Source organism: Camarhynchus parvulus, chromosome 18, assembly GCF_901933205.1.
Source record: "Camarhynchus parvulus chromosome 18, STF_HiC, whole genome shotgun sequence".
Lineage (NCBI taxonomy): Eukaryota > Metazoa > Chordata > Aves > Passeriformes > Thraupidae > Camarhynchus > Camarhynchus parvulus.
The window spans coordinates 4,776,931-4,794,699 of NC_044588.1; the positions used below are offsets into that span (position 1 = coordinate 4,776,931).

General features: G+C 63.3%; 2 protein-coding genes across 2 annotated transcripts in view; one reads left to right on the plus strand and one right to left on the minus strand.

The window, feature by feature from the left end:
• SLC39A11 (solute carrier family 39 member 11) overlaps window positions 1–2,958 on the minus strand; it is an 82,288-nt gene extending 79,330 nt beyond the window's left edge. Inside the window, 2 exon segments of the mRNA XM_030962045.1 lie at window positions 1,403–1,516; window positions 2,898–2,958. Of these exon segments, the coding sequence (XP_030817905.1) occupies window positions 1,403–1,510 (108 nt within the window). The 5' untranslated portion in view covers window positions 1,511–1,516; window positions 2,898–2,958.
• A 6,606-nt stretch (window positions 2,959–9,564) lies between these two features.
• On the plus strand, window positions 9,565–13,081 carry SSTR2 (somatostatin receptor 2). The gene is made up of 2 exons (XM_030962024.1): window positions 9,565–9,604; window positions 10,033–13,081. The coding sequence occupies exon 2, from the start codon at window positions 10,089–10,091 to the stop codon at window positions 11,196–11,198; it is 1,110 nt and encodes a 369-aa protein (XP_030817884.1). The 5' UTR covers window positions 9,565–9,604; window positions 10,033–10,088; the 3' UTR covers window positions 11,199–13,081.
• Window positions 13,082–17,769: the final 4,688 nt, after the last annotated feature.

Sequence of the window (17,769 nt, forward strand, 5' to 3'; positions counted from 1 at the left end):
CTGCGCCCTGGCATGGCAGGATGGGGTGCCCAGAGCAGCTCGGGTGCCCTGGCATTGCAGCATGGGGTGCCCAGAGCAGCTGGGGTGCCCTGGCATGGCAGCATGGGGTGCCCAGAGCAGCTGGGGTGCCCTGGCATGGCAGGATGGGGTGCCCAGAGCAGCTGGGGTGCCCTGGCATGGCAGCAGGGAGTGCCCAGAGCAGCTGTGGTGCCCTGGCATGGCAGCATGGAGTGCCCAGAGCAGCTGTGTTTCCATGGCACGGGCTCAGGGGGTGCCCAGAGCAGCTGTGGTGCCCCTGGAGCCCTGGCAGTGCCCAAGGCCAGGCTGGGCACGGGGGTTTGGGCACCCTGGGGCTGTCCCTGCCCCTCCCAGGGAAATGCTCCCCCCTCCCCAAGGAAGAAAAGCCAAGTGCTGCTCCAAGGGAGCCTCTCTGAGCAGGCAGCTCCTGAATAAAGCATCACAAGGCTGAGGCATAAATAATGAATCCGTCTGGGCAATCTGGAGCAGCCTGGCCGGGAGGTCTCTAATTTTGGATGCAGGATGACTTAGAGCTCCCCAGTTTGCTCCTTCTGAGCAGGGACTGACCCAAATCCTGCCCTGGAAACCAGAACCACGTTAGAGGCAGGGCGGCTGCAGCTCCCCACACAGAGCCCCAGGGGCACATTCCAGAGTGAGAAATTTGATTTTTGATTTCCTTCCCCTCCTGGTGATGGCAAAGGAGCTGGGCTTTTCCCTCTTCTTGCCCCTCAGAGGTGGGAGCAGGCAGGAAAAGCCAGGCAAGGAGCAGATCCTGAGGGGTGCCAGGGCTGGGGAGGGGTGCCAGGGCTCAGCTGCCCCTGCACTGGGATCCTGGGGCTCAGGGATTGATCCCAAGAGCTCACCTGACCTTGGATTGGGATCCTGTGGGATCTGTGGGATCCTGGGGCTCAGGGGATGATGATTCCAGGGGTTCACAGGCTGATCCCAGGGTCAGGATCTTGTGGGATCTGTGGGATCTCAGGAACTGATTCCAGAGGCTCATCTGCCCTTGGACTGGGATCCTATGGGATCTGTGGGATCCCAGGGGCTCAGGGGCTGCCCCAAGGTCAGGATCCTGTGGGATCTCTGAGATCCCAGGGGCTCAGGGGCTGATTCCAGGGCTCAAGAGATGCCCCAGGGTTGGGATCCCGCGGGATCTGTGGGACCCCAGGCTCACCTGCCCTTGGATTGGAATCCTGTGGGATCTGTGGGATCCCAGGGCTGAGGGGCTGATCCCAAGGTCAGGATCTTGTGGGATTTCTGGGATCCCAGGGGCTCAGGGGCTGATCCCAAGGTCAGGATCCTGTGGGATTTCTGGGATCCCAGGGCTCAGCAGCTGCCCCAGGGTTGGGATCCCGTGGGATCTGTGGGATTCCAGGCTCACCTGGCCTCTGGAGAACACGAACACCAGCGCTGACCCAGCTGCTGTCAGGGCCCAGGTGAGCAGAGTCCCCAGCAGAGCCTGCAGCGCCGGGCCCAGCCCCGGGATCATCGTGGCCTGGGAGAGAGGAGCAGCCTTGGGAAAACAGCCAGAGACCCCCAGAGACCCCAAACGCACCCAGACCCCTGTGCACCACCTTGGGAAAACAGCCAGAGACCCCCAGAGACCCCAAACCCACCCAGACCCCTGTGCACCACCTTGGGAAAACAGCCAGAGACCCCCAGAGACCCCAAACCCACCCAGAGCCCCTGCAGCCCAGGGCTCACAGCCAGCCCAGCCATCCCCCCCTAAACTCCCTCTCCCCCTTAGGCCAGGCTTGGCAAGTTAAGCCGAGTTAAGGCCCCAGCAGATCCCACCTGGAGCAGAACCCCAGCAGGATTTGGGGGTCACACCTCACCCAGACCCCTTTCTGTGCCCCCAGCCCGGTTTTCCTGGTGTGGAAGGTGAAAAACCTCACAGCACCTGCTCCCTGCAGCTTGGGAAAGGGGGAAAGGGCAAAAAACCCCGGGGAAGCAGCAGTGCCACGGAAATCCAGCCAGGCTGGAAATCCAGATTAATGAATTCATGCCACACGCCTGCATGGATACGTTTATGTGTCAATAAACGGAATATACAGGGATTAATAAAATGATATGGGACTATATATGAAATACACAGGGATTGAGAGGTTTATATGTGAATATACACAAAATATACAGGGATTGATGGATTTATGTGTGAATGTACATGAAATAGACGGGCATTGGTAAATTTATATGTGAATATTTATGAAATATACAGGGATTTGTAGGTTTATATGTGAATATTTATGAAATATACAGGGATTTGTAGGTTTATATGTGAATATTTATGAAATACACACACAGCAGCGGCAGCTCCAAAGGTTCTCCCAGCCCCCAGCCTCGTCCCAAGGCTTTTCCCAGCCCCCGCCCGGCTCAGACCCCCCCAGGAAGATCCCCCCTTCCTACAGGGGGTCCTACAGCCCACCCTGGAGCGCCCAAACACCCCCGAATCCCCCCCTCGAACCCAACACCGGCACCCCCGGGCCCTCCAGCCGCGGGGCCGGTCCCGGGACCCCCGAACCCCCAAACCCGGAGCTCCAGCCGCTGCCGGGACCCCCAAACCCGGAGCCCCCGGACCCCCGATCCCCCAACCCCGAGCCCCCCAGGCCAGCCCCAGGACCCCGCACCCCTCAGTCCCGCACATCCTTGAGCCGCTGGCTCATCCCGGGACCCCCGAACCCCCCGAACCCCCCGGCCCCGGAGCCACCGCAGGCCCCGAACGCCCCAAACGCGACGCCCCCGGTGCCCCGGCCGCTACCGGGACCCCCGCAACCCGCACACGCGGGGCTCCGGGGCGGTGCCAGGGCCGGGGCGGTGCCAGAAGCCGCCATTCCCCCCGGATCCCCGCTCCGGTACCTCCCGGTTCCCCCCGGTACCTCCGGCCGGGCCGGGCCGGTCCCGCCGCCGCTTCCGGGTGCGCACACGTGTCCGCGGGCTGGCCCCGCCCCCCGGGGCGCTCAGCCAATAGCAGCGCGGCGGGGGCGGGGCCCGCCCTCGGCTCTGCGGTTGGCGCGGGCGCGGCGGCCTCAAAGCGAGGCGGGCGGGCGGCGCGGGCGGGCGCGGTGAGGCGGCGCTGGCACTGTCGTGTCATTGTCACCGCTTCCCCCGCTGCAAAGAGACCCCCGGACACAGCTCTGCCTTGGCATTGGAGTGCCCTGAGAGCCCCCTCCCCCTTACTGCCACCCCCACAATCAGCCTGGCTAATTAGCAACGTTAATGAGCAGCAATGTTAATGAGCTCGCACAGGGGCGAGCAGAGCTGTCACTGTCCCGTCCCTGTCACTCGGGGGGTGCAGCCAGAGTCAGCTGTCACTCGTGGGTGTCACAGAATCCCGGAATTGTTGAGATTTCTGGTGTCACCGGGTGCCACGCTGTCCCCAGGGTGCCACCTCCGGGGCTGGGCACTGAACCCTCCCTGGGCAGCTCCTCCCGATGCTTCCCAGCCCTGTCCGTGCAGGAATTCCTCCTGATGCCCTGACACCCCCGAAACCATCATCACAGGGGCAGGGGTGGCGCTGTCACCGATTGTCCCCGGTCACAGCGGCCGGTGTCCCCTCCTGTGCCACGTCACATGGAGCAGGGGTGGCAGAAGGACAGAAGGACAGATCTCACGAGCAGCAGGACAGAAGGACACATCTCACGAGCTGTGTGCCACAGCCCCCGCCCAGCCCCAGCTGGGAAAGGTCAGGGCCGTTTGAAAGCTCCCTGATTTAGGATTTCATCAATCTGGCCCCGTAATTGCTGCATCCCTCATTAGCTGGGAGGGACATGGGGACACCCCGGGGATCTGGGGTGACGCTGTGACAGCGTGCTGGCAGGGCTGGGGACAGCTGGGACCCGGCAGGGGACACGGCAGGGCTGGCCCTGGGGACACAGGGACACGGCAGGGCTGGCCCTGGGGACACAGGGACACGCTGCACCAGGCTGGGGGCAGCTGGCAGCGATGGCCCTGCCTGGGGACGTGTGGGTGGCAATGGGGACAGCTGTGGTGGCTCTGTGCAGGAGCATCAGCAAAATCAACCGCCACCCCCGGTCCCCAGAAGTGTCACTTCTGTGTGCGGGGACACTTCAGTGTCACAGCCCTGCCTGTTCCCTCAGTGTCACAGCCCTGTGCCAGTGTCACATTCCTGCCTGTGCCAGTGTCCCAGCCCTGCCTGTCCAGCAGGGAAGGAGCAGGCCCACAGCCCCTCAAATGCACTTGTAACACCCAAAGGGGACAAACCTGCTGCCGTGTCCCATCAGGGTGAGCCAGACCCCACACGGGGCAGCTCCAGGGAGCGCTGGGGAACCCAAATCCTTTGGGATTTTGTGCCATGAGCTGTGTGGGGCAGAGAGGCACGTCCTGCAGGGCTGGCACGGGCACTGCTGGCTGGGGGTGTCCATGGGAATGGCCAGAGTGTCCCCGACGTGTCCCTGCAGTGTCCGTGTCCCTGCAGTGTCCGTGTCCCCGCAGTGTCCCCGCAGTGTCCCCTCCGTGCAGCCTGGGCTCAGGGCCGGGCTCTTGCCCAACCCAAATCCATCAGTGTCAGCCTGGAGCCAGCCGGGATGGCCAGACAGGCCCCGAGGACACGGGGCTGTCCCCAAGGACGGCACAGGCGGGGTCACGGTCCCAGCCCAGGGCACACAGGGACGCTGCCATCCTCCTCCTCTTCCTCCTCCTCCTCCTCCGAGGATCCCCCTGCCGGGCCGGGGGCTGTCACCAGCGGGGACATTGCCAGCTGGAACAGAGCCCGGCTGTCACAGGCAGCCTGGGCAGCCCCGGTTCGGTGCCAGGACCGTCACAGAGCCGGGATCTGCGGCCAAAGGCGGCCAAAGGCTCCTCGGTGTCAGCGCCCCGCGCTCCGGCCGAGCCCCGCCCGGCCCCTCCGAGATGGATGAACCAATTAGGGAGGCAATTAACGGCGGGAGAGGAGGGCAGGGGGGAGGAACCGGCTGTGGGGAGGGCTGGAAGCGGCAGGAGCCGGGATGGGTGGGGAGGGGAGACCCCCGGGATGGGGTACAGAGGGGGGCGTGGGGGGGAGACCCCCGGGGTACAGAGCGGGGTGTGGAGGCTGCTCTGGGTCCTGTGGGATGGACACTGCCCTGGATCCCAGGGTAGGATGCTGCTCCGGATCCCAAGAGGTTCTGGATGCTGCCCTGGATCCTGCAGGGTGTGGGTGCTGCCCTGGGTCTCGGCAGCGGATGCTGCCCTGGATCCTGCAGGGTGTGGATGCTGCCCTGGATCCTGGGGGATGGACACTGCCCTGGATCTGGGGTGTGGATGCTGCCCTGGATTCCTGTGCCTGAATACTGCCCTGGATCTGGGGTGTGGATGCTGCCCTGCATCCTGTGGGATCTGCACGCTGTCCTGGATCCCAAGAGGTTCTGGATGTTGCCCTGGATCCTCGATGGGGATACTGCCCTGGATCTTAGGGTGTGGATCCTGGCCGGGATCCAGGGGTCTGGATGCTGTCCTGCATCCTGTGGGTCCTGCATGCTGCCCTGGATGCCGAGAGGTTCTGGATGCTGCTCTGGATCCTGTGGGATCCGGATGCTGCCCTGCATCCCGGGGTTGGAGGCTGCCCTGCATCCCAAGGGGTTCTGGATGCTGCCCCGGATCCCGAGAGGTTCTGGATGCTCTCCTGGATCCCGGCAGCTCCGGATGCCGCCCCGGGCTCAGGTGACGGCGCCAGCGCCTCTCCGCCGCCATCCATCAGCGCTGCAGACGCTCCCGATTAGATCTGGCAGGCACCAGCCGGCTCCTGCCGCGCCTCGGGGCGCGGGGACGCGGCCCAGACTGTTTGTCTGGATAATGAGCAGAGAGAGGAGCCTCCCCCCGGCCCGGCCATCACTGAAACGCGGCCAGGCCGCCTCCAGGCACGGATCAGCAGAGCCAGAGAAGCCTCCCGGGGCTGCTGGGCTGGAGCTGGGAAGGGAAAAGGCAGGGAAAGGGCAGTGCCAGCCCGAGTGCCGCCCCAGGGACAGAGCAGCATGGTCATCCCTGCCTGCCTGTGCTGGCCTTGTCCCCACGGGGCAGGGGACAGCGGGGTCCCTCTGAGGGCAGGGGGGAGGAGGGGGCTGGGGTGTCACGGAGCTGCTCAGGGCTGGCTCTGCAAAGAGAGACCATCATCATCATCATCATCATCATCATCAAGAAATTAACAGGGATGCTCGGGCTGGCTGCATGTGACAGCAAATCCTTCCCTTCCTGGGGGACAGCAGCTGCACCCCAGGACAGGACAGGACAGGACAGGACAGGAGAGGACAGGACAGCCCATCCCATCCCATCCCATCCCATCCCATCCCATCCCATCCCATCCCATCCCATCCCATCCCATCCCAGCCCATCCCAGCCCAGCCCATCCCATCCCATCCCATCCCATCCCATCCCATCCCATCCCATCCCAGCCCATCCCATCCCATCCCAGCCCATCCCATCCCAGCCCATCCCAGCCCAGCCCATCCCATCCCATCCCATCCCATCCCATCCCATCCCATCCCAGCCCATCCCATCCCATCCCAGCCCATCCCATCCCAGCCCAGCCCAGCCCAGCCCAGCCCAGCCCATCCCATCCCATCCCATCCCATCCCAGCCCATCCCAGCCCAGCCCAGCCCAGCCCAGCTCAGCCCAGCCCAGCCCGGCCCGGCCCCCTCCATTCCTGCCCCCACGCCATCCCGGATCCAGGAGAAAGGCCAGCTCACCCTACCCCTCCGTTGGCATCCCAGCCCAGCTCCTTACAACACTCATTTCCAGGACAGGGGTCGAGAGCTCTGTTTTTCCATAGGGACTCTTGTGGAGCAGCTGGGAGGGGATAGCAGAAAGCTTGGAAAGGTTTTCAAAGCCTCTCTGTGGTCACGTAACCCCTGTGCCCCTCTCCCAGGAGTTATTTTGGCCGTGTGGGAAGGGGCTGAGTGTTCCTCCTCTCTCCAGCCCTGCCAGTAAATCGCTTTTCAGCTCTGGGGATGCTTCCCAAGCAAAAGGACAAAGAGGAGTTTATCTGCCAGCACCAAACCAGCTGCTGGTACAGCGTTCCTCCAAAGCAGGACCACCCAGGGACGCAGAGCACGCTCTGCACCGGGCTTTAATTCAGCCCCAAAACCGGGCAGGATGAAAACAAATCCCTTCAAAAGGCTCAGGGATGGCTTCCTGACTCAGGCAGCTGCTGCTGCCCTCCTCCTGCATGGAGATCAGCTCCGAGCCGCTCCTCAATACCCACCGGGCCATCATTTCATTAATTTTATGGGGTTTTTAATGAAGATCAGATCTGGGTTCAGCCAGGCTGAACTGGCTGGGTTCCCGCGGCTCCCTGGGCCCAGCTTCCCAACGAGGGGGAAGAGAAAGAGAGGCAGGGAGGGGCTGGAGCCCAGGCGCTCCGCAGGCATCAGGAGCACCCTGGCATCCCTGTGCTCCCCCTGCTTCACCCCTCTGGGCTCCCTGCAGCTGGGAGAGGCCCCTGCCAGCCGGGCCAGGGTGCTCTCGGTGCTTGGTGACCAGGGAGGGACAGTGGCAGTGTCACCTGCTGGCAGTGTCACCTGCTCCGGGCAGAGATTCCGAGAAGCAGCGCTGGGAATGCCCCCAGGCAGCGCTGCCGAGGGAAAGACATCGCTGCTGGGCACGGGAACCAGCCAGGAGAGGATAAAACAGCTCCGGGAAGGTCACGGGGCACCAAACCCCTGTGCTGGGCACGGGAACCAGCCAGGAGAGGGTAAAACAGCTCCGGGATGGTCACAGGGCACCAAACCCCTGTGCTGGGCACGGGAACCAGCCAGGAGAGGGTAAAACAGCTCCGGGATGGTCACAGGGCACCAAACCCCTGTGCTGGGCACGGGAACCAGCCAGGAGAGGATAAAACAGCTCCGGGAAGGTCACGGGGCACCAAACCCCTGTGCTGGGCACGGGAACCAGCCAGGAGAGGGTAAAACAGCTCCGGGAAGGTCACGGGGCACCAAACCCCTGTGCTGGGCTCGTTCCTCGGGACACCCCAGAGATCGCCTTCAGCCCCTCCCTCCTCTCCCGCTATTACCGGGACATTAATTCCCACATCCTCTTCAGCACAAGCAGCTTTTTCCTGCCTCCTAAAGATTAATGAGGCTGATAACGACTCTGCCGGTGCTCCAGGACCTGATGGCTTTAGATCCGCCTTGGGAAGGGGATGGCGAAGTGAAAACGAGGAGCTCCCGGCCGCGCTCGGCAGCCTCAGCGCGGGGCTCTTTGTTCACTCTTAATTTCCTGCTCTCTATTGTCTCCTGGACAAGTGATGGGAAGAGGGGCAGGAATAGAGATAATTTAATTGCTCTCGAGATCCCAACCAAACCTCTGTTAGAGGTTATCTCCCCCAAACCTCTCGTTTTTGGTCTTCCTCCTCCAGGGAGAGGCTGTGGCAGGAGCACAAGAGACCCCAAATGTTTCAGCATCACCTTCCAGCCTCGCCCAGATGGGAGGACCAGCAAGGACCTGCCTTGGCTGGGCTGTGGAGGCAAGATGCAAACTGCTGGGGCCAAGGAATTTCCAGCGTTCCAGGGAGAATTCGGGGCTCCCAGAAGCCTTCTGGGTCACCTTCCATTGGGTCACAGCACGCTGTCCTCTCCCTGGGGGCTCTGGAGAAGCTGAGGCCGTGGCTGGAACCAAAATGTAGTGAGACAGTGGGGTGGCAGGGCTGGAGGCAGGGCGGGCATGGCAGGGGAGGGGATGCTGGTGGGGTGGGCACAGCAGGGTGGGCAGGGCAGGGTGGGAAGGACAGGGTGGGCAGTGTGGGGAAGGTGGGCAGTGCAGGGTGGGCAGAGCAGGGTGGGCAGTGTGGGGTGGGCAGTGCAGGGTGGGCAGCATACGGCGGGCAGAGCAGGGTGGGCAGAGCAGGGTGGGCAGTGTGGGGAGGTGGGCAACACAGGGTGGGCAGGGCAGGGTGGGCAGCACACGGTGGGCAGAGCAGAGTGAGCAGCGCAGGGTGGGCAGCGCAGGGTGGGCAGCACACGGCGGGCAGGGCAGGGTGGGCAGAGCAGGGTGGGCAGCACACGGTGGGCAGCACAGTGTGGGGAAGGTGGGCAGCACAGGGTGGGCAGAGCACGGTGGGCAGCGCAGGCTGGGCAGCACAGGGAGGGCAGCACACGGTGGGCAGCACACAGTGGGCAGCACAGGGTGGGGAAGGTGGGCAGCACCGGGTGGGCAGGGCAGGGTGGGCAGCACAGGGAGGGCAGCACACGGCGGGCAGGGCAGGGAGGGCAGGGCAGGGTGGGCAGAGCAGGGTGGGCAGAGCACGGTGGGCAGCACAGTGTGGGGAAGGTGGGCAGCACAGGGTGGGCAGCCCAGGGTGGGCAGGGCAGGGTGGGCAGCACACGGTGGGCAGCACAGGGTGGGGAAGGTGGGCAGCACCGGGTGGGCAGCACCGGGCTCTCCGGGCTGTCCCCGCCCCGGCCCCGCAGAGCCGCCCCGCGCGGGGCGGGGCGCAGCCGGTGCGCTGGTCCAGCGGCGGAGCCGCGCCGGGAGCGGGTGCGCGGAGCCGCGCGGAGCCGTGCGGGGCGGAACCGAGCGGAGCCCAGCGGGGCACCGGCGCTGCCGGCGCCTCCCCGGTGCCCGCCGGGCCGGGCCGGGCGGCGGCGGGAGCAGGTGAGCGGCGGGGCAGCACCGCCCGGTGCCCTCTGCAGCGGAGACACGGGGCCGGGGCTGGGGGCTCCCCGCGGCGAGTTCGTCGCCCACCGGAGCCGCCCGGGCTGGGAGGGAAGGGGCTGCACCCGCCGAAGGGTCGGGAGAGGAGGAGGCTTTCCCTCGGTGCTCCCGGCATCAGTCGCACCCACCGGGGCGCACCGGCTGGGTTTGTGGAGTCCGAAAGGCTCCGGGATCGCCAGAGGCAGGAGGAGCTGTGGCGTGCTCGGGCAGGCTGCTCCGGGAGGGGACACGGCCAGATGGGTTGGGAACCCCCCCTGCAGGGAGCCTCTCTCCCGCTGAGCTTGGCAGCAGGATGGGCAGATCCTCCCCAGGAATCCCTTCATTTCTATTTACTCCCTGATTTCTAGAATCTTCTCCTCTCTCCCCAGAGCCAGAGGGAAGATGACATCGGGGCTCCTCTGAGCCAGCAGCGCCCAGGGTGACCATGGAGTACGAGCTGCCCAACGCCACCGCCTTCTGGTTCTCCCCGGCCTCCCCCTTCGACAACTTCTCCCTGGAGGCGCCCACCAACACCTCCCAGAACGCCACGGGCCAGCACTTCGACCTGACCAGCAACGCCATCCTCACCTTCATCTACTTCGTGGTGTGCATCGTGGGGCTGTGCGGCAACACGCTGGTCATCTACGTCATCCTGCGCTACGCCAAGATGAAAACCATCACCAACATCTACATCCTCAACCTGGCCATCGCCGACGAGCTCTTCATGCTGGGCCTGCCCTTCCTGGCCATGCAGGTGGCCCTGGTGCACTGGCCCTTCGGCAAAGCCCTCTGCAGGATCGTCATGACCGTGGATGGCATCAACCAGTTCACCAGCATCTTCTGCCTGACGGTGATGAGCGTCGACCGCTACCTGGCCGTGGTGCATCCCATCAAATCCGCCAAGTGGAGGCGGCCCAGGACAGCCAAAATGATCAACGTGGCCGTCTGGGGCGTCTCCCTGCTGGTGATCATGCCCATCATGATTTACGCCGGGGTGCAGCACAACCACGGCAGGAGTAGCTGCACCATCATCTGGCCGGGAGAGTCGGGCGCCTGGTACACGGGGTTCATCATCTACGCGTTCATCCTGGGCTTCCTGGTGCCTCTCACCATCATCTGCCTTTGCTACCTGTTCATCATCATCAAAGTCAAGTCCTCGGGCATCAGGGTGGGCTCCTCCAAGAGGAAAAAGTCGGAGAAGAAAGTCACCAGGATGGTGTCCATCGTGGTGGCCGTCTTCATCTTCTGCTGGCTCCCCTTCTACATCTTCAACGTCTCCTCCGTGTCCGTCATGATCGTGCCCACGCCCGTCCTCAAGGGCATGTTCGACTTCGTGGTGGTGCTGAGCTACGCCAACAGCTGTGCCAACCCCATCCTCTACGCCTTCCTGTCCGACAACTTCAAGAAGAGCTTTCAGAACGTGCTGTGCCTGGTGAAGGTCAGCGGCATGGACGAGGCCGACCGCAGCGACAGCAAGCAGGACAAGTCCCGCCTCAACGAGACCACGGAGACGCAGAGGACCCTGCTCAACGGCGACCTGCAGACGAGCATCTGAGGGAGGGACGGCGGGGTTTGTCCTGCCCGGCTGCAGCAGGGGGTGGCACAGGGCAGCAATGCCACCTGCGGGGACGGCTGTGAGCGCCCCGTGGCCCCTCTGCTGGGCTCCTCTCTGCTGGGTTGGCTTTCGACTGCTGGGAAGGATATACGGGTCAGGAGGAGCCGCCTCGCCAGGGAAACAAAGACAACTCGTGGAGACACCAAAGTGCCACCAAAGTGGGCACAGGTACGGCCGCGGTCCCCCGTGCCACCCTCGGGGCCGGCTGGCTTTGGGGCTCTGCACCTGGACACAGCGTGGGACCTGAGGAGGAGCCGAGGCTGCAGGTGTGTGACAGCACGGGGACGCACCTGGTGGGATCTCCCGGCGAGTGTCCCTCCCGAGGCCACCAGGATGTTCGGGATTGCGTTTTCCCCGGTTAATCCTTGCTCTGCCGCGTGTCCTGCCGCAGCCCTCTGCCCGGAGGGGACACGCCAGCCCGGAGGGGACATCCCCACGGGAAGCAGCCGTGCCCCTCTGACGCCGCCCTGCCGTGTCCCCCTGCTGCCCAGCCCTTTCCCTGGTCCTGCCGCAGATTTTCTGCTCGGATGGAGAATTTTCCCCTTTGCCCTCCCCGGTGGCCGCTGCCCCTCCCTCGCTCCCTCCGCCCGCCCCGGCCGGTCCCAGCTGCTCCGGCAGCCGCTGCCGCTGCTCCGGGCACCGAGAGCGCTCCGCTCCTTGCTGGGAAAGCCTTGGAAGTGTTTGGGCGGCGGTGACACCCTGGAGAAGCCTGGCACGGGCACCTGGCACTGCCAGGGGCTCCTGCACCCGGCTCAGACCGCGGTTTGTCCGGCCTCGGCTCCGAGGATCTCCGGGCTGACACCTCCCTGCTCCTTCCAGGCAAGTCACGCCGGAGGCAGGGGGGATGGAGAGCATGGGGACGGGCAGGGGGGGCTGGGGACCCGCTCCCCACCCTTGTCCGAGCCGAAGGGAGTGGGCGGAGCAGGCAACGGGGCTGTCAGCAGCCGGGGATCCCTGCCCTGGATGCTGCCCTGGGAAGGGCAGGGCAGCGCGGATCCCTGCCCTGGATGCTGCACTGTGTGAGGGGCGGCGGGGCTGGCCCCACACCCGCTCCATTTGCCTTGCCAAGACTGTCCCGCAGCGTTCAGCTCTGTCGCTGTCCCTGGCTGCCCTCCCAGCCCCAAACCCGCGGCTCTGGAGCTCTGACCCCTGCCCAAGCCCCTCCTTGTCCAGCGCGGCGGGAGCTGCAGGGAAAGCCCAGGGGAGAGGGAGAAGTGGCCGCTTCCTGCCGGAGCACCGGGAGCAGCACGGGGCTGTGCCCGAGGCCGGATCCGTTCACAGGCCCCTGCTGCACAGCCGAGCCGTGGGAACCGGGGGTTTGTGCGGAGACAACAGCCGGGGCTCGGTCACCCTGCCCTGTGCCGCCCACCCTGGTGCCACCAGCGCCTGCACCCCGCAGTACAGGTGTGGGAGGTGAGGCTGCAGCAGGTGCCACCTGCCTGGGGTGCCACTTGCTCGGCTGGGCCATGCTCCATCCCAAACTTGAGCTCTGGATGAAATTTGCCCATGGCTGTGCCCAGCTCCTGCAGCAGATGCCAGCCTGGGCCACCCCGTCCTGCTGTGCCAGCCCCGAAAAGGGCTCAGTGCCAGGCTACCTGCTCCCGGCTCTGTTGGACGCTGCATTTACTGCAAGACAAAGCAGAGCCATGTGAGCAATTGTTTGCTTTTAACTCTTTCCTGCTCCTCCGAGGAACAGTGCCAGCGTTCAGGTGCCCGTGTGTGGCACCTCCCTGTGCCCTGGCTGGGCACGGCGGTGGGGAGCGCGGCTGACCCCGGGCTCGGGGCACGGCTGCAGGAATTGCAGCAGCAGCAGCAGCTCCGGGGCACGGGCAGAGCTCCGGGAGGGCCGGGAGCGGGGCTGGGCTCGGTGTCACCGCCGCAGCGATGCGTCAGTGCCGCCGCCGTGGGCACTCGGAGGGGGCGGTGTGTGCGGAGGGCGGGCGATGGGGATGGGAGAGTGATGGGGAGGGGGATGTGTGATGGGGAGGGGGCTGTGTGAGTGATGGGGAGGGGGATGTGCGATGGGGAGGGGGATGTGCGATGGGGAAGGGGCTGCGTGATGGGGAACGGGATCTGTGATGGGCAGGGGGCTGTGTGAGTGATGGGGAGGGGGATCTGTGATGGGCAGGGGGCTGTGTGAGTGATGGGGAGGGGGATCTGTGATGGGAAGGGGGCTGTGCAATGGGCAAGGGGATGTGCCATGGGGAGGGGGCTGTGTGAGTGATGAGGAGGGGGATGTGTGGAGCCCCCAGAGCTCACCTGCAGCCAGGCCAAACCCGATTTGCCGGTGTCTGACTCCATCCCAGCTGTGTCCGTGCAAGCCCTGCCACCAAAATCCCGATGGATGAGGGTGGGACACCTGTTCCCAGCAGCTGCACCTCCCTCTGCACTGGTTTGTTGTGATTAACCCCGGGAAAATGCAGAAATCCTGGGAATTCCCTGCCCAGGTCAGCTTTGTCAGTGACACGTTGGGTGCTCAGAGTGGGATCTGAAATGTGTCCCCGCTTTGCTGGGATGGGGATCAGAGGGCTGCAGGTGAGGGATGAGGGGTATGGGGCGCTGCCACCACCATCCCAAAGGCCACCGAGGGAGGGCAGGGGCTCCTGGGGGCTGCCAGGGCTCTCCTTGGCCACCTTTCCACAGCTCACCGAGGAAAAAAAGGGCAGGAAAGCAAAATGTGCTGAGAGGGAGCTGCAGCCACGGCCCAGCAGTGCTGTAAAAGCAGCAAAATAAAACCTTCTGCTGTTCATTGCTGACTAATAAACATCAGCCCCGCCGCTGCTGCTGCTGCTGGTAACGAAGTTTTCCTTCCCAGCCACTTGATTTTAGTGGGAACTTGACCTCAGATTGGATGTGCTCTGCACAGCCTCGCTGGGCTGCCGGGGGTGGGATGAGGAATCTCTGCAGAGCCAAGAGGCTGAGCCTGCGAGAGCCTCACACCCAGACTGGGATCAGTGACAGCTCCTGCCTGGAGAGGCAGGGAGGGCGTTTTCCCAAATCCTGGGTGATGGGAAGCACGGATCCGGGTGTGCCACAAGCTCCCTGAGATGCTGGAGCTGGGTCACTCCTGCACCAGCGTGGCCTCCCCAAAGCCTGGGAGAACCAATTCCCCTTTTCCTCGGTGTGCCACAAGCTCCCTGGGCTGCCTGGAGTAGGGGGCTGGGTCACTCCTGAACCAATTCCCCTTTTCCTCGGTGTGCCACAAGCTCCCTGAGATGCTGGAGCTGGGTCACTCCTGCACCAGCGTGGCCTCCCCAAAGCCTGGGAGAACCAATTCCCCTTTTCCTCGGTGTGCCACAAGCTCCCTGGGCTGCCTGGAGCTGGGTCACTCCTGAAGCTTTCCAGTCCCAGCATGGCCTCCCCAAAGCCTGTGGGAACCAATTCCCCTTTTCCTCCTCACCGCTGCTTCCCCAGAGAGGCTGAGGGGTGGCCCCACAGGTGCCCAGTCCCACGGATCCGCCTGCATGGGGACATCCCTGCTGTCCCCTCCCTCACCCCCGTGTCCCCTCGGGCCCAGCCTGGCTCTGGGCACTGTGCTGTGCTCCAGAGCCAAATCCTGCTCAGGTGGGCAGGAGGGGCTGGGGCTGGACCTGGAGCCTTCCCAGAGCGTCTCTGCAGCTCCTCGTGTTGGCTCCACGCTGCCTTGGACTGAAATCGTCTCCTGCTGAACTGCACTGCTGTGTGTCCAGGGTTTCCCCACCCTGCCACGATGGGAAGAGCTTTGTCTTTGTGGGACACCCCACTGAGAGCTCCAGAACTGCCCAGCTCCCCATCCCAGGCAAGGAGAGCTCCCAGAAACCGATGCAGCCTCAGAACTGACCCCAAACTGCTCAGGGAGAGCCTCCATCCCCTCCCTGCTGCTGCTCCAAGGGGGAATCACCAGCAGAGGACACAGCAGACCCCAGAGCTGCCTCCCTGCGCTGAGTGTGGAACAGACTGCTGCTGCTGCTGCTGCTGCCCAGGGCAGCCCTGCCCTGCCCTGCCCTGCCAGCCTCTGGCACCAGCCTGGCACCTGCCCATCCTGAGGGATTCCAGCTCCCCTCCCTGCTTGCTGCAGGGCCTGAACTGTGAAAAGCCAGGAGAGGAGAGCCAGCCTGGGAGGATCCTCCTCTTATACAAACATTTAATATTTCTAAAAATCGAAACTTAAAATCCCAACACTCCTCCAGCTGTGTATTGACCAGGAGATGCTGAGGGATGCAGAGCCTGGCCACTCCCTCTATCCAACCCTCCATCCATGGATTTTATCCACCCCTCCACGGATTCCATCCCTCTATCCATCCATCCCTCCATCCATGGATTTTATCCATCCCTCCATAGATTCCATCCCTCTATCCATCCATCCCTCCATCCATGGATTTTATCCACCCCTCCACAGATTCCATCCCTCTATCTATCCATCCCTCCATCCATGGATCCCATCCCTCCACGGATTCCATCCCTCTACCCATCCATCCCTCCATCCATGGATTTTATCCATCCCTCCATGCCACCCCACGCCGTGTCTGATTGTAAATACATGTAAATTGTATATTCTGCGTGTGCCCAGGGGGGGTTTTCTGTTCACTCACACAGCCCCACAGGGCACCCTTGGCTCCCTCCCCGTGTGCCAGGGCGCTGGTGGCACCAGGAGGGACAATGCAGGCTGCTGCCACTCTGCCAGGTGATTTCTGCAGGGCAAGGGGGGTGGAGGGAGGTCTGTGTTCCCTGCAGGGCCCCCAGCAGCACCGTCCCTGCCCTGGCAGTGGCTCTGTGGTGACCAGGACCCTGCTCCCAGCCCTGTTCTCCTCCCTGGCAATCATTCCTCAGTGTCCTGACACGGGACTGAGCCTCCCTGCAGCAAAGGTTCCTGACTGCCACGGTCTGTGCCACAGGGAGGCAAATAAAAGATTTTCCTACAGTTTCTGCTTGTTTGCGTGTGTTGGAGCTGCGGGATATGAGCCAGGCTCGGGCACCCCCCTGTGAGAGCATCTCAGAATTGTTCAGGTTGGAAAACCCCTCAGAGATCTCCGAGTCCAACCTTGGCACTGCCCAGGCCACCAACTGTCCCTGTCCCCAGGTGTGACATCCACACAGCTTTAAACCCCTTAATTCAGGGATGGGGACTGTCCCCAAGTGTCACATCCACACAGCTTTAAACCCCTTAATTCAGAGATGGGGACTGTCCCCAAGTGTCACATCCACACAGCTTTAAATCCTTTAATTCAGAGATGGGGACTGTCCCCAAGTGTCACATCCACACAGCTTTAAATCCCTTAATTCAGAGATGGGGACTGTCCCCAGGTGTGACATCCACACAGCTTTAAATCCTTTAATTCAGAGATGGGGACTGTCCCCAGGTGTGACATCCACACAGCTTTAAATAATTTAATTCAGGAATGGGAGTTCCCCCACTGCCCCTGTCCCCAAATGTCACATCCACACAGCTTTAAACCCCTTAACCCAGCAATGGGGACTCCCTCACTGCCCTTTCCATGCAGAAACTCCTCCTGATGTCCATCCTGCCCCTGCCCTGGCACAGTTTGAGGCAGTTTCCCCCTGTCCTGTCCCTGGGAGCAGAGTTTATCAACTCCTATAAACAAAAAGTTCGTCCCTGAGCAGCTGTGCAGCCCCAGCAGCACCAACACCGCCCACACAAATAAACCAAATCACTCCAAAACACCCGGGATTCTTTTCCTTCCCATCTCAATTTGCAGCACAAAGAGGATTTGAATACAACACCCGAGCCCACCTGCTCTGCTTGCAGAGCATCTCCCGTGGAGCTGGACCCTGCCTGGCTCCGGATCTGCCTCTCCCTTGCGGCTGGAAGGGACCTTAAAGCTCCTTTAATCCCTTTCCACCCCATCCTGGGTGGATTTGGGGGGAATATCCCGCTGCTCAGAGCGGTGTTTTTGGAAGGGGAGGATGGGCAAACACCCTGCTGGAACCAAGCAACCCGAAGTGCCCTGAGGGCGAAACATCGCGGGCTGTGTGGAGTGACAGCGGCACCCGCAGGCCGCGGAGCCCGACCCGTTTCCCGGGAAACAGGGAAGGAAAAGAAACCGCAATTAAATCAATAAAAAACAAACAAACTATAAATAAAATAAACAAAGCGGCGTTTGCTCCCCTCTGGCCGCGTCGCTGTGGCAACGCGGCTGTGCCCGGCACAAAGATGGCGGCGCTGCCATGGCAACGGCACGGGGGTGCGGCTGTGCCCGACACAAAGATGGCGGCGCTGCCACGGAAATTACACCGGGGGTGGGACTGTGCCCGGCACAAAGATGGCGGCGCTGCCGTCGGCATCCAGGCCTGGACGTGCCCGGCACAATGACGGTGGTGCTGCCACGGTAACGGCACCGGGGTGCGGCTGTGCCCTGCACAAACATGGCGGCGGCTCTGCCATGGAAATAGCACCGGGGGGGTGGGACTGTGCCCGACACAAAGATGGCGGCGCTACCATGGCAACAGCACCGGGGTGAGCAGTGCCCGGCACAAATATGGCGGTGCTGCCGTGGCCACACTCCCAGGTGCC